Genomic DNA, 15,723 nt, shown 5'->3' with positions numbered 1-15,723 from the left:
TCCGCTTGAGGTCTGCGCAGGTTTGCAACTGTCCGACGTGTAGTCAGGATTTTTTTAAGGTGCGCGGGGTCGTGTACAGAGAGAGATTTGACGGTTGCAGCGGCTATGTGTCAAAAGAATAAATTGGCCTTAACAACTCTGTACATGGGTCTTGCGCACTAACCACTGCATCACCTGCACACCCCATACCTGGGCATTATTTAACCAAAACAAAATAAAACGGAAAAAAATCAGAGTGAAAAACGAAGTTAACCCTGTGATGGAACATATGTTGGAACCACTTCTAGTTGCCGTACGTCTCGTTGGCTTTTCTTGAACACCTCGTTTTCTTGCCAGTTTGGTCATTCTTCTTTCCATTATTGCTGTGGTATGTTGACGATTGATGCCACCCCAGCTTGAGATTTGGACTTTGACTAGGCCGTTACAAATCCTCGGGTCTTCTCCATATCTGCTGTTATCTTTACAGTTTGCTGTTGTAGTGTTGATGACCCATTTGGGCCAAGCTTCATCTGTCAAATGCTCGATTCAATGGCTGTACAATTTGAATGTAGTGTGCCTGCAAGACGAACCCATATCATCATTCCTCCACCACTGGGCTTGATGTTCTGTTATGTTTGCTACTACTAAACATCTTTCTGATGGTTTCTTCTGTCCAAACGACATTGTTCTGGTTCAATCTGATGCAGCTCTGTTGATCTAAGTCATGTTGATATATTCTTATGTGACAAAACAGGCTTTATTCTCAATTGCTTCCAAATTTGTCTTTTTCCCAGAACTTGTTGGGATTTTGGACATTTCCCTTAGCATTGGATTGATTTTTCCAGGACATACACTCTTTGTAAAGTTCTCTGCTGTTTATAAGATTATCTTTAAACCACTCTCCTTTATCAGGACTGAATGACGTTCAGTTTGTGTTGTAAGTCAGCAACAGGAAACATCCATTTGAAGTAAAACACTGAAAAAACTGCCGATTTCATTGTTGTTAACTTTAAACTAAGTTGGGATCCCAGCACAGAGCCCTGGGTAACACCAAAACTTATTCTGTAGTTTTGTGTGTTTTAATTTCAGAGGAACTGGTGAGATGTCAGATGTTTTTTGTTTTTTTTGAATAAATTCTTTCTAGGATCCCATCCAATATAAATTGCCAGTAGCAGCTGCTTCTCTTAGCTCATGCTTTGACACAATAAAGGTCTTTGTTTTTGTTTTTTAGGTGATCCAACTGAGCGTTATCAATTCGTGGGTTTAATTAGCAAAAATAGTCTAAATAGCAGAACTGGTCCTATAGAGCAAGTATAGGTGTACCTTTTTTTATTTGTTCATTTGACTTAAACATTTTTTTACAGACTGATTGAAAGCTGATTAATCTTGTATGTTGCATAATGTAAAGTTCACGATTTTAATTTACTCTTCTATTTAAATAATGCATTTCTTCCAAAGGTTTGGGGTTCTTTGCCACAAGTTTTTTTTTTTTTTTTTCTCGTTCTGTCCTAATTTAAAATAAGTTATTTATCAGCTTCACCTCTCAAATGGTTATCTGGATGGATTTTTATTCTGCTCACATTTAGAGCACTTGATGAGGCAGAACAGCCTGCTTTGAGATGCCACCTTACTGAGGCTCCAGCGTTATTAGGACCTTCTGAAAAGCCACTGAACTATCTAAAAAATGCAAAAACTAGCTCAGACCCGGGCTGTTTCTCCCATTCATTAAAATGTGACATTTTAAAGATGATTTCACAGGACATAGAGGCAGCGTGGAAGTCTCTTCACCTGCTTGACCGTGACTTTTTTTCAGGCTTCATATTCTTTTTTTCCCCTTCCTGATCTGTATTTTTCCTCCTCTTCTTCTGATAATTATTATTGCTGCAGTTAGCCCTTTAGCACATCCTCTTGAGAATGCCACCCACGCATTTTCTCTGCACCTAATGAGAGGCAGAGCATGTGACAAATATGCCTCAGAGAAAACTTTCATCAGAGTTTTCGATGCGGTTCAAAGTGCACTTCTGTGTCCCGACCCGTAAAGTTTCTTATTTGTTATCTCCTCCCAGGCTTAATGTGTCGTATCAGAATTGGAAATTTCTCCGGCCAAGTTGGCAGCGTGCGGAAAACCTAAATCGAGGTTTTCAGAACTTTTCTGTGGAAAACGAACGGTTTACGTAGCCAAATCTGCAGCCTTATCTTTCTGCTTTTTAAAGCCAAGTTTGAAACATTTGTCAGCTTGGAAATGAGCAATTTTGTCTAAAATCATCATAAAAATTTAAAAAGCATCTTTTAATGATCTGCATACAATCAGATCTTTATTTCAGCTCATTATCTCATTCAGTTAGAGCTTTAAATGTACAAGTGATCGATGATTTAACAAAATAAGAACTGGGTGCAGAAATGAGGCTGTTGATCAATATGCTCAAATGTTTTCATACACCCCATTAATGTTTGGTTAAACATCTATAAATGAACAGGCTTCATAATTCTGACAGAATATTTGATTTTCTTCCTGTTTAAATTCATTAACACAGGATTGGCTTTTAAGTAAAGTAAGTAAGATCATTCATTTCCAACATGGCTAAGATCACAGCTTAGTAGCAAAAACCTGTATAATAATATCTACCTCTTGATTTCAGTAGATTTGATATAATTTTATTATAGATTAAGAAAAATGAATAAAAGCCTCAAACAGCCATTTTATCTCTGCTATTGGGCATGAATTTGCCCTATCGGGGATTAATAAAGTATCTATAATACATCTATATAGAATTAAAAAACACTTCAAAGAAAGCCTGAACTAATTTTTTTATCAATTGCTTAACCAAATTCATAAAACTCATCTGATATAACATTCTAGATATGCTTTAGAAATCAAAACACATTTATCCCTGAATTTCAGTTAGTAAAAAATGCTGTAATTATAAATTAATATATATTGAAATATGAGAAAAAGCCCAATCACTGTTATTAAATAAAATAATATTGAAATAGATATATTTCTATTGAATTAGGGTAAACCATTCAGAACTTCAGCTATTTCCATTTTATTTTCTGTTTTTGTTTTGTCATCTGTTTCTTTTTCAAACAGGTAGGTGAGTTAAGAAAAACTTATTTAGGAAGACGACTTCATTTTGGAGCATCAAATTTTAACCATCGGGTGAAAACTGCCCTAACCTCCAGATAAAAGGAAAATTGCAGCAGTCAAGCACAGCAGAGGGAGCATCATGCTGTGGGGCTCTGCAGTTGTCAGCAGCATTATTTAATAAAGCGGAGGGCATCATGACCAAATACTACTTCAAAACCTTTTAACTTAACCAATGAAAGCTAGACAACTGAAATATGGACACACCTGGTTGTTTCCCAAAAAATAAAAAAATAAAAAACATGAGCTGTTTAGGAAAACTTCTCAGCTTTAAACCCTGCTGTCTGTGTTGTCGGTTTGAAAGTTTAGTTCAGAGGAACAGTACCAACAATGCCACACATGCACCATTTTACCAGAAGTATTGGGTCACTACACCAAACCAATGAATTCAGACGTTCCATTCACGTTCATGGCTACATGTGTATGAAGGTTGGTTTGGAGAAACTTGACTTGGTTTTGGAAAGCCTTTGGGTTTAATTAGAGCAAATACTGCAATTCTGGTTTCCTCGTCTATGAGAAGATGTTTACAGAAATGTTAGAGCTGTTTTTGGTGGAAACTGGGGCGCATCAACAGATATGTCCCTATAGATTAAAACAGGACGTCCTCAAAGCTCATGTAGATCTAAAAATAGACAAATACTTTTGGTCAGATGGTATATGTACATCATTTTGAGAACAAACCAGTCCGCATTGCAAGTTGTTAACCCAGGTCCTGTTTTCATTTGAAGTAGTTTAATCATTAAAGTTGTAGGGAAGTCATATTTAAATGTCAAATCATTCTGGCTTAAACATGTATATAAATGTACTCTTTATTAGACCATATTGTCCCAAAGTTTAGAAAAATCTGTCCTAAAATCTGTATTTTTTTTTTCGTTGTCTTATGCAGGCCAGCTAGGTATAAGTCGGCCTGTACACCTAAATTCGGCCAATCATATCAACGGTCATCTGTCAGTCACATTTTTTCAGTCATAGCATCTTGATTAATGTACGCAACGGTTGAAATAAGAATAATTTCCTTTCCCATTGACTTCTATTCTAGTGTTTACGGAGATGGACCTCTGTGTCTTCAGTAGGCGTAGAGCTAACTAACTGGCAGCGTTGCGAGGCTACACCAAACCAAGCTTCTGCCGCCCTGGCGTCCTCTTCCACAACAACTTTGTCCCCACTTTCCTCCTCTAAATAAAACGTGTGACGGAGGAGACTCACCCACGACCTCCGACACAAAACTCTCCTCTTCTTGCATGTTTCCGCTGTCCGTAGCGTTCCTTGACAATGTCGTTACCGTCACAAATTTTCTGCTAACTGGTCCTACTGTAGTTTCCCATTGGGAACCTACTAGCACTAAGTTGCTAACTGGTTAGGAAGATGCTTCCAACAAACCGGCCACAACCAAACTTGCTTGCGAACCTTCGGCCACAACAATCCTGCCCCCTTGATAATCGACCAATCACATTCACTTTATTCACTCGTGTAAAGTTGGGCACCGATCGGGAGAATTCGGAAATCCAAAGGTTGGAACAGCCGTTTACCTTTAAAGAAAGGTTACGAAACAGTTCAGGTAGTCTATGCTGGTGAAGATTCTCAGTCATCCAGGTTATATTCATTCCAAAACAGTTTAAAAAATCCACTGGAATTTGTTTTCCAAGTTTGAAGACGTTTCGCATCCCACCCGGGAAGCTTTTTTACATTAAAAATGTCTGGATAGTGTTGACTTATATAGAGAAGCCCAACAAAGCCTTGTTATGGCTTAGAAAACATGCAAGTTGAACCGCAAAAACAGTTCCATCCCTTAGGAACGAGGAGTCGTTCAGGTAATCATTTAAAGCCCATAATAGGTGTATTCAAATTTCTGCACATTCATGGTTATATCTCATTCATTCTTATTGTCTCTAATGCCTGATTTTATAGATTTCATTCAGAAGTGTTTGCTTGTAATTAAGCAATCAAATCTAACACCTATTGGGCCGAAACCAAACAAACTCAATTAAATCTTCCTCGTTATTAGTGAAAATTCAACACAGGAATCATTTAATTGCAACATCTGACCTAAAACACAGCCCGACACCTGCTTTGAAAACTACCGATGGTGTAATTTGTGTCTTAATTTGCCTCCTTCGCCCTGTTGGAGGCCGACCCCGTCCCTTCACACCTCTTTCCCTTTTTATCTGTTCTCCTTGGTTGACTTCTCTTTTGTCCCACCCCTCCTCTCTCCATCTCTTTCCCCGTTCCCAGATAACTTCCCACAGATGGCTCATCAGAAGCGCTTCATTGAGCGGAAATACCGTCAGGAGCTGAAGGAGATGAGACGGGAGCGAGAGCGTCAGGAAAAGGAGACCGACGAGGCGGCGGAGGGCAGGAAGTGACGGCGCCTCGTTTGGTGGATCAAGGAGCAGAAAAGTGGCAGCAGTTCAAGGGAGAGTTAGTGAAGACGAGGTACTGCAGGTACTGAGATGCTGTTAGGAGTCAGAGAGAGAGATGTCATGTTTGACTCTTCAACCGTCGCCTTCTTGTTTTCTAAAACTGTGGTTGGAAAGTACTTTTCAGAAATGTGTTACAGAAACAAACCAACAATAAGAAATAAAGTTTTCATAAAATTGAATATGAGATGTTAAATAAATAAAGTTTTAAAATGAATCACCAGCAATCTGCTTTTATTTACTTCTGATGAGACAAAAACTCTAAAGAGGGTCGATTACACCAACAGTGTCACCATCTGCTACTTATCTGCCAATAATAATAATAAAAAGTTTTCCACCCTTCATTCATTTTTTTAATCATCTCACTTGAGATCCAATTGGCTGTCTCACTGATCTTAATTATAGATTGTCTAATTAACAATTTCCCCGGCTCTGTCGCCTCTGGATCTAGCTATTTAACAACGGCAGACATATTAATAACTTATCTGTGTTGAGTTGAGTCTTTTATATTGAGATTCATTACGGATAAAGCGTACATACCTGTGAGGGCTGGAGAGTGTCTGGTGTGCTTTTGCCTGCGGCTGCCGTCACATTTTTCAAATTAAAGTTTCCATCCGTCAGAGTTGTCTGTTTGGCAAGAAGACCTCATTGAGACGGACTCATTTTAAACATATTTAATCGTGTCATATAAATATTCAGTACAAAATATCACGGTTTACAAAGCAGAGTGATGAATGGCCGGTCACGTCGGGCCCCCCTTAGACTACCACTAGTTCTCGGATCGTTTCTACATAAACAAAACGTGACTGCTGAACCACATTGCCACCGACAGAGTTATAGCATAGAAGAGGCGAGGCCCGAGGGCAACCTCGTCTGCACATCAACAACCACAGATCTACTGCATCCGCACTTCAGTGTTTCCAACCAGTTCCCTCAGAAAGAACCTCACACATTGGAAACAAAAAAATAAAAAAAGTGGTGTGGCTCATTATTATGGAGGCAGTTTCATTCGTTGTAAAAACACAAACAGTTCTCAGTGTTGGTGATATGCTTATACCCCATATGAAAACAGCAAATATGAAAACCAAAGGGGACACTTAGAGATTCTGAGCTGTGTGGTGTAAATCACGGACAAACTGTAGCCGAAAGTCACAGCTCTGTTAAAACCAGCTAGTTATCCTTCTCATTTTTAGCTAGCCTTAATAACAGAGCAACCAGAAATGTTGACAAAATAAGAACCGTTTGTCTAAAAAAATTTATTTGTTTGCAGGATCTGACTACCAGACTTGATGAATGTAAACTGCTAACACAGCTAGCTTTAGGTTGCTAGTTGTCCCTTTCAACATGTGAAAGAGCCAAATCATTAGCATGTTGAAAGCTAATAAATTAGCAGAACTAGCATTAGGAATGCGCTATGGTTTGCACTGTAATTTTTGAGTCTAGCAAGACAGTCAGTAACATGGTTTTATTAGCAACTGCCTCAAAGTTATAATGATAATATATGGATAATAATAATAGAACCAACCAAAAAGTCATTTTGTATCTAGGAAATTGTTCAAAACAGTACAGAGAAACATTGAAAGGCTAATTGTGTGCTATCTGGATGCTAATTAGTATAACCCGTAAGCTGGATAGTGCTAAGTAATAATTGTAATGCTAATGATGCTAATTCCTAGTACCGTTATGCTAAAGACCAGCTTGAAATTGTGACTGTTATTAACCTTCTCCCTTAAAATGATCAACAAAAAGGAAAGTCTACTGGACCACATATAAAAAGACTCGTAGCTCTTTGTCTGAATAGCTGTCCCAGTTTAGATCGAGCAAAGGGAGATGTTGCTAACTTTGAGTCGTGTTAGAAGAGCTCTTCTGAACATAAGATTACGTTACCATCGTAAGACCGACACACTGAAATGTTCTCGGTTTTGTCCTAAAATGCTAGCTAACAGAAGATAATTCAACTTTTTTTCCTCAGGGGTTCTCATTAAATACTTGCTGATTACGATCATCATTAGCATGTGGAAAGCATCATTAGCATGTACGTATTGATGATAACGTTAACATTTTGTGTCTGCTATAACATATTTATCGTTTTAACTGTGCATTTCTATGACAGAGTGTTAGGGCCAAGCTAGAGATTTTTTTTCCCCTTCTATTTTGAGAATAAAGTTGTAAAATTACGGGAATAAAGTCGTAACATTACAAGAAAAAAGTCACAACGAGAATAGTCGGAATTTAGTAGGAGATTAAAGTCCCAAAATTATGAGAAACAAGTTGACAAGAGACTATTCTGGTAATGTTACGACTTTATTCTGGCAATGTTACAACTTTATTCTCGTAATGTTACGACTTTGTTCTAGTAATATTACTTTATTCTCATAATATTACGACTTTATGCTGGTAATGTTACGACTTTATTCTGGTAATGTTACGACTTTATTCTGGTAATGTTACGACTTTATTCTGGTAATGTTACAACTTTATTCTCGTAATTTTACGACTTTATTCTCGTAATGTTACGACTTTGTTCTCGAAATAGAAGAAAATATTATCTTTAGGCTGGCCCTAATACTCCGTCATACATTTCATTGCAAGAATCTAATCCAATGTTGATTTTTAGATTTTCAAATTGGCAGACTCAACTAGAACGCCTTTTTAAGTCAAAGGTTTCTTTAGCACCCGGGCTTCAAAAGCCAATATGGCTGCCATATTTATATAGCGGTAATAGCGGCAATAATGAGCTACATTTCCATTCTAAACACAAATCTGCCATATATGGTATTGGACTGCCTGTTATTAAAGATTTAGCTTCAGTAATTGAATCGCAGATGTTGGCATGTTACATTGACCAAAGAGTTATATTGATTAGATTTATAACAAAAAAAAATAAAACCATGATACTGTTAGTTTTATCTTGGTAAAAGCTAATTATCCTTTTGTTTTCTGCATGCTATAGATGATTTCCTATACATTTTCACCTGAGGTCGTTGGGACCACTGTATGCGATGCCAGCTTTTCATTGGTCACCACTGGTTGCTGAGTTATCAGGGTTAGCCTGAACTATCTATAAAATAAACCTCTAGCTCTTTGTATTTAGCCTAGGCGCTATATAGAGTTCAACTATTTTCTTGGAGGCGGACCAACAGATTTGGTGCAGTGATGGCCCTTTGAAGTGTTGATGACTTAATGCTTATCATAGCAACACTGCTTCAGCCTGAAAACTCACAATGAGAAGTTCAGAGGAAAGCAAATAAACAAAAGAGCGCACAGCTCTAGTAGCCTCTCATAGTTTTCCAGCCTCTATAATCAGCCAGTGTGTTTAATAGACTGCAGCATTACAGATGGAGAGAAGAAAGTAGCTCTGTGGCAATTATGCCATGGTGTTATTTCTGTTCTAAATGTCTGACAAATGTCAGCCTCTTCACAGGTTGGCCTTTTGTTAAAGCGAGGGCAGAGCATGTTGTACCCATGTTTTTTTTTTTCTGTTTCTGCTGATACGTATGACTTTGCCCTCTCAGAAACAGACACAAGGCTGAACTCAGAGCTGTTTACTCATCTTTAGGAGGTCCTCAATGAACTCTGTAACGCCGCAGCTCTAGGATGGTTTTCCTTTGTTTCATAAATCGCATTTAAAGCGAACCTCTCGTGTGTCCTCGTCGATGCGCTGACCTTCTCCACGAGCCGAGGACAATCTTCTGGGTTTAAAAGCCTAATTCTGCTCCGCTCAAAGGTCAGGTGCCCCTTCGATAAGCATCTTTATGGAGGAGGCTGGAGGTCCCGCAGGAAATCAGCTGGGTAAAGCCGAAGCGTTTGCTCTGGCTCCGGAGCGAGGTACAGTGCATGTAATTAGGACTACAGCCATGGGAGGCGTTTTGTAAAGGAAAATACTGGTGATCTTTGCTTTTTGGCACATCTCTATTGCGCAACTGCCTGAGCAGGGCAAACAGACTCGCACGACACTGTAGATTTTCTTTCTTGCTTTCAATGATCTAGAGGGCAGCAATTTTTAATTTTGAGGGGAAACATTCATCAAATATTTTGAATCATTCTGACTTTTATATCAAAATAAAAAAACACTTTATAATAGAAAAGACTCTGTAAATTCAGGATAGATCAATTTAACTAAAGAGTTCCACTTTCTTTAAATATATCAACTTTGTAGAGACCTACCAGCTCCACCTGATCCTTGTTACATCATTAAATCTTCATTGTTACAATTTCAGTCTAACAATGAAGTTTAATAGATTGATTACACAGAGTGACGTCTTTGCAATGTTTATTTCTGTTAGCCAATAAGAAAAATGTAGTTTATACCAATAAAAAAGGATGTTTGAGACAGAAATGGCCTACAGATGAGAACGTTTACTAACAGTAGCAGTGTTTTTCAGACTCCGATTTTCAACTGAAATTCAAATTTATCTGTTAGAAAGCGATGCGGAGCACCAAGTATTGGTCAATCAGGTCTTTAGGTCAGGTAAGAATCAAAATCATAATCCTTCATAGCTACACTTTTCCCTTTGGGCTTCCACATTCATCCCTCTATCATGTTTTCCCTCCACTAAATTTTCCATTGTTTGCTATTAGTTATTTTAGCAATGACATCTTGTATCTTTGGGGATATTTTCACGTTTTGTGGGAGTGGCCACAAAACTTAACTTTTTTATTAGCCTTTATCAAAATTTAACAGAAAATGTCAAGTGTAGGTATTTATAGATTTCTTTTAATGTAATTTTCTGAAATAGAAACAGTTTTGGATCATATTCTAATCTATTAAGATGTACCTGTAGTGTAGTTATAACTCAGTTTCACTGAGAAAGGTGCTACAGAATTTTCTTCTGTTCTAGGAGGAAGAATCAAACACCACATAAAAAGTTCTAGCCAAGGTAAAACAGGACAGTTTTTCAACTTTTTGGACCTTTTGTCTCATGAATTTAGCAAAAAAAACAATATTTTCTTCAGTGGATCAGAGAGAAACTGATGACATTCCTCCATATTGAGGAAATATTTGGTATTTTAACTCAAAGACCTCAGAGCTGCTTACACACAGCTTCTTGTGAAGGTTTGACAAACTGTACCTCCTGGATGAATTGAGTTGGATTCAGGTCAAACTGGAGGTGAGATAAAAAAGAAAACTGTACAGCGGATTGTATCATATAACCGTACATACACAAGCTAAGATAGAACTCACAATATGCAGCATTTAGTTTAAGTCTCAGAAACACTGAAAAATACGTCGGCATATCTGTAGGTAACCAAACTGCTTGTAGGGAGTCCGTAAGTCACAGGCAGCTTTGGAAAAAAAGAAACAACCAAATAAAATCTGTCGATATATTTGGGTCTGGTTTGGACCCTGTTTACACACACAAAAAGAGTCTTCACTGCGTCCCTGCAAAAAACGCAACTAACACTGACTGGACACACAAAGCCTACGTCTGGTCACCGGAGGGACGACAGGACGCCGCCGGCCGGTTCTTCTCAACGTTCCACCGACGGCGTGTCCGCAGGGCCAAACCGCCTGAACGTTCGGGTTTTTACGCCACGCTTTCCGTCCGTGTGCCAGGCTCTTGTTAGGAGTCGCTGTCGTCGCCGCCGTACATGTCCGCCAGCTTCTTAAATCGGGGCCCCCACTCGCTCAGGTAGTTGTAGTCCTGGTCGCCCTCGGTGGTCACCGACTCCAGCGAGCTGAGGGACTCCGCCACGGAGCCGTTTCCCTCGTAGGCGTAGGTGGCCAGCGAGTCGTAAGGCGGCGCCGTCGGGTCGCTGTCGTTATCCTGCAGCCGCTGGTTGATGAAGTCTCTCACGTCGCCGTTATTGTCCCGGCTCGGCGGCGGCACCACGGGCCGTCGAACCGGAGGGTAGAAGGTCTCGGGGATGATGTCCCGCCTCTGTTTGCTCTCCTCGATGGCCTCCGGGTTGCGCAGCGTGCAGATATCAAAGGCCTGAGTGTCCTCCTCTCCTCCGCCCTCGTCGTTGTAGCTGACGACGTTGTCCCTGACATCCTCTTTGGAGATGATCAGAGGCTCCTTCTTCCTCTGCCTCCTCAGGGCGGCGAACAGCACCACGATCACTGCAGCAGAGCAGAAACAAAGACAACTCAGACTCTCACTCCCTCTGCTGTGAAGGCCGCTGACCGTCCACAGGGAATTGCTGTTTTCCTCCACTGATGTTCAGGGACTTTGTACATCACAATCTGGTAGCAGAGAGATGCATTATGCATCGGTTCTCGCTCAGGGCCACCACTTCTACACAACATGGAAGAACCTAGAGCATCAGCTGCATCTTAGCTTCTGAAGATCAGATGCAGGCCTCTTTGTGCTCGATCAAACATGTTTAACCATCTGATCCAGCAGAAAAAAATACAAAGGTTCCCGTCTACCTCAGTCCATGACCTGCAGTTAATAATTCCCTCTAAAAATATATCTTAATAAAAAATGACTTCAACTTTAAATTAAAATCACAGACAGGAAATGACACCTCAAAAAGTGTCTGATGACTAACAATGTGATCCCAACGGGTTCGCTGCAGTGATTAGGTTTTTAAAGTTCATTTTACTATTTTAAAGGAGAATCTGCTTCTAAAACGGAAACCTGATCCAGATCAGTTCTTTATCAATGTGCTGATGTGTAATACTAGAAAATATTTTTTATAAAAGCCTCTGGTCTAAGCGAGCGAAGGGTTGGTACAGTCACTACTCCATCCGTATCATCAGATCATTGGCACATGTGCAATTTTATAAAAAAATCCTAAAAAACATTTTCCCTCCTTGAAAATAGTAAGCATACTAAACTATAATGTGTTAAAGGCTAATAATATTTCCTGAGAATATAAAATGCATTAAAATCCTTCCTTTTATCAGTCCACTCTGCCCGATCTGTACCGGAAGTTGGATCCTACGCTACTTCCGGGAGCTAACTTTCTCCGGTTTGGATTTAAATATAAATCTATTATTTTTGAGTTTTTTTTTTTCCTTTTGTGTTAACCGTATGGTATAAAGTGTGCAATCTAAAGAAAGAAACAACTTAAATGCAGACTGCTCTGAGCTTGTTCGATGATGACTTCACACAAAAAACGGAGAAATGTTGAAAGCATCAAATCGTCCCAGAAAAGTCATAAAACATTTTTTTTAAAGTTGTTTATTAGCATTATTTGATGAGTTAAGGATAGAAATAAGTCATTTTAGTACCAGAATTAGATTATTTATGGCCCTCCGCATGTATATCTGGTTGTGCATACGTAAATGAGCTGATGGATTAGCAGCACATGTAGCAGTCGGGCTAACTTTCTATCCTGCTGTTTCTGCTGCTTTGAGATGCCTGAGAAAGTTCCAGATGGACAGAGGTTTGTTCATCTAGATTAGGCTCTGCCCCTTCTCCATCTGTTGCTATAAAGTAAATTAAAAAAAGGAGCAGAACCCAAATAGAAATATTTGGAAACTGATTTTTAATTAGTCAGCTTTTACTCTAAAGTATAACTTAAACCATTTAGCATTAATAATAATCATTTAACTACATTAAAACATAAAAATGGGTTTATTTTAGCCACAAATCCGCCAATGTATCCCTTTACAGGCAATATTTTCATTCCTTCAAACCAGGAACATCTGAGGACGGCATGAGCTGCAGCTTCTTTGATGGAAAAAGTTTCTTAGATGCAAAGAAAAAGGAATAGATTGCATGTTTTTCAAAGAGCTTTGAAGTCTATGCAGACCTAAGATGGTCTTCACTTTAATTCAGTCTGATTGTTTTCTTTTCGACCTGCTGATCACCAATCAGAGCCATTATTTGGCCCGTTCTCTAATTAAAGGTAAAACATTAATATACGTATGTGATGTTTATTCTGTAATAAGAAAAGTCTCAAAAGAGCCAACAAGTGACTCTAATGATCAAATAATTTATTCTTTAGATGGATTAAAGTCTTTTATAACAGAGTGAGATTATTTTATTTTTAGCCAGGTCATCCTTCATCATAATGAGTCCAGATGTTAGTGTAACCTGCTAGGATTTATCACAATCTATCAATTGCCGTTTTAATATATATTTGAAATGTTATTCTAATTATCTCTTCACCTTTAAAGGTTTGTTTTTCATTCTGAAACCAGTTAAACTCTGATGCTGTCAGTCACTGTTGCCTCAAACTAAATTACGACCACAGCTGCTGCTCCTGACGCGATAATCCGCCCACCAGAGGAGACGGTTCAAATTAAGAAGTGAAATATGAAACCGCCTCTGAAACACCTGCCAGGGCTCAGACTCCTGCAGCACAACTCACTGAGCAGAATGACGACGCAGAGCAGAATGGCCACCAGGGCGCCGGTGCTGAGCCCCGCCCTCGCCGTCAGCGCTTCGGGGTTGCACAGCTTCATGTTGCCCTCGCGGTCGCAGGTGCACACCCTGATGGTGAGCGTGTTGGTGCTGCTCTGCTCCGGGAACTCTCCGTCCGTGATCACCACGGGAACGTGGTAGATGCTCTTCTGGAGGCTGTTGTAGCTGTTCCTCCGGGTTAGGATCCAGGCGGTGTTATCTGGGAAAGATTTAGGGCATCACTAATAAAGCATTCACCTCCTAAAAAGTATTCACACCCTTGAGTTTATTCAAGGATGTGGAAAACATTCCAGCTAAACCAAATGTTTTTCTTTCTTATTCTGTCATTTAAACTCCCAATTAAAATGTACTAAAGTTTGTGCTGATGTGAGTCTTCACCCCCCGCATTAAATAAAATGTTTGTACCTTTGTTGTCACGAACAGAGAAGTTTGCCTTGCCGTTGGCCTCTGGGGCCAGACTGAAGACGAAGCGATGGCCTCCGAGCGGCTCGTCGGGGTCCGTCGCGCTCACGGTCTGAATCCTCTGGAAAGATGGAGGCAAAAAAATTAAATCTGACGTTATTTATTTGATCTCAGAGTAAGAAGTACTGAACAGTGAAATGTAAACACACAAACATTGATATTTTAATATGACGTTTTGGGGTCAAAGTTCACATCTACACCCAGATCGGACCCACTAAACCTCAAAATCACTTAATAGGAAACAATCACTGCCATCAATCAGTGTTATTAAGCCATTTCTGAAGCTTTGGGAACAAGAGGAGCATTAAAATTACTCCAAGACTGCGTGATTGTCTCATCCAGGAGGTCACCTGACCTCTATTCATTTCTGCATGTAATAGTTTATCTTTTACTACACTGTTAAATGAGTAAAAAATAACAAATTTTTTTACTGCAGTTTTCTCATCAGTCACACTTCAAAAGTCTCCCTAGTTTGAAGGAAGTTTCTTCCTCCAGCTGCATTAAATGAGGCCTTCGTTTATCTGCGGGACAATCCTTCATCCAACTACGTCTGAAATAAAACCATGAAAAGTGGCCCCGCCTGCTCTCTCATCTGACGTATTTATACATTATCTCCTTATTTACAAGGCCAGGTTGTCATGTGTCCCTTTTTAACATGCACAAATCATAAAATAACACAGCGGTGGGACATAAATTCTGTAGATCAATGCCACCTTCACTGACTATAAACCGAAACAAAGATTTTTAAAGAAGCAAAGGAAATGGACAGCACAGGCGACCTCCTGATGTTTAGGTTATTTATTATAGAACAAAACGCGGTGAAATAAGATAGTAATGCTGTTAAACTATTTTATCTTTATCACATTGTCTGTGCCTCTAATTAGAGATGGCTTTAGTTCAAGCTTCTGATTATTGGCACGTTTCTGTCAACATCAGCTGCTGCTGTTTATTGAGATTAAAAGGACGAGTTTGGTCACTGGGGATTCATGAAAACAAGTGAAGGGCAGAAAGAAAATGAACAGTCCTTCTGATCGTAAACATAGAACAAGCTGACCATAATAAATGAACACATTGTACTGCCTAAGCCACTTTATGCTTGTGTTTTTATTATTCTCCAGCTGTTTGTAATGGGGTTTTGCTACAGATGGTCTTTAAAGTCGTACGGAAGCGGCTGCTCCAACCGCTGCCCGACTTTACACGCGTGAATAAAGTGAATATGATTGGTCGTTTATCAAGGGGGCGGGACTGTTGTGGCCGAAGGTTCACAAGCTATTTGGTTGAGGTCTAAGCAAGCGAAAACAAAAAAATCAAAAAAGGAAATTCACCCCCTAATGCTAGGCTAACAGTTACTCTTACTAACAGGCAACTTCCAGCCAGGGGAACAATACAATGCTATTCTTTT

The 15,723-nt window shown here is 39.4% G+C and overlaps 2 protein-coding genes across 2 annotated transcripts in view; one reads left to right on the top strand and one right to left on the bottom strand.

Annotated features, from left to right (window-relative positions):
- Positions 1-5,753, top strand: part of drosha (drosha, ribonuclease type III) — a 211,336-nt gene extending 205,583 nt beyond the window's left edge. The window contains exon 32 of the mRNA XM_015382192.1: positions 5,357-5,753. Within this exon, the coding sequence (XP_015237678.1) occupies positions 5,357-5,487 (131 nt within the window). The 3' untranslated portion in view covers positions 5,488-5,753. The remainder of the gene's footprint in view (positions 1-5,356) is intronic.
- Positions 5,754-10,367: 4,614 nt separating this feature from the next.
- LOC107089423 (cadherin-6-like) lies at positions 10,368-14,382 on the bottom strand (the record flags this gene model as incomplete). Its single annotated transcript, XM_015382187.1, has 3 exons — positions 10,368-11,605; positions 13,807-14,058; positions 14,265-14,382. Coding segments are annotated over 3 exons (870 nt in total), but the record flags the coding sequence as incomplete, so codon positions are not given.
- Between the last annotated feature and the right edge of the window lie 1,341 nt (positions 14,383-15,723).

The sequence above is a fragment of the Cyprinodon variegatus genome, unplaced genomic scaffold (genome assembly GCF_000732505.1).
Source record: "Cyprinodon variegatus isolate N-32 unplaced genomic scaffold, C_variegatus-1.0 Scaffold252, whole genome shotgun sequence".
Classification (NCBI taxonomy): Eukaryota; Metazoa; Chordata; class Actinopteri; order Cyprinodontiformes; family Cyprinodontidae; genus Cyprinodon; species Cyprinodon variegatus.
This window is presented reverse-complemented; position numbering and strand designations above follow the sequence as displayed.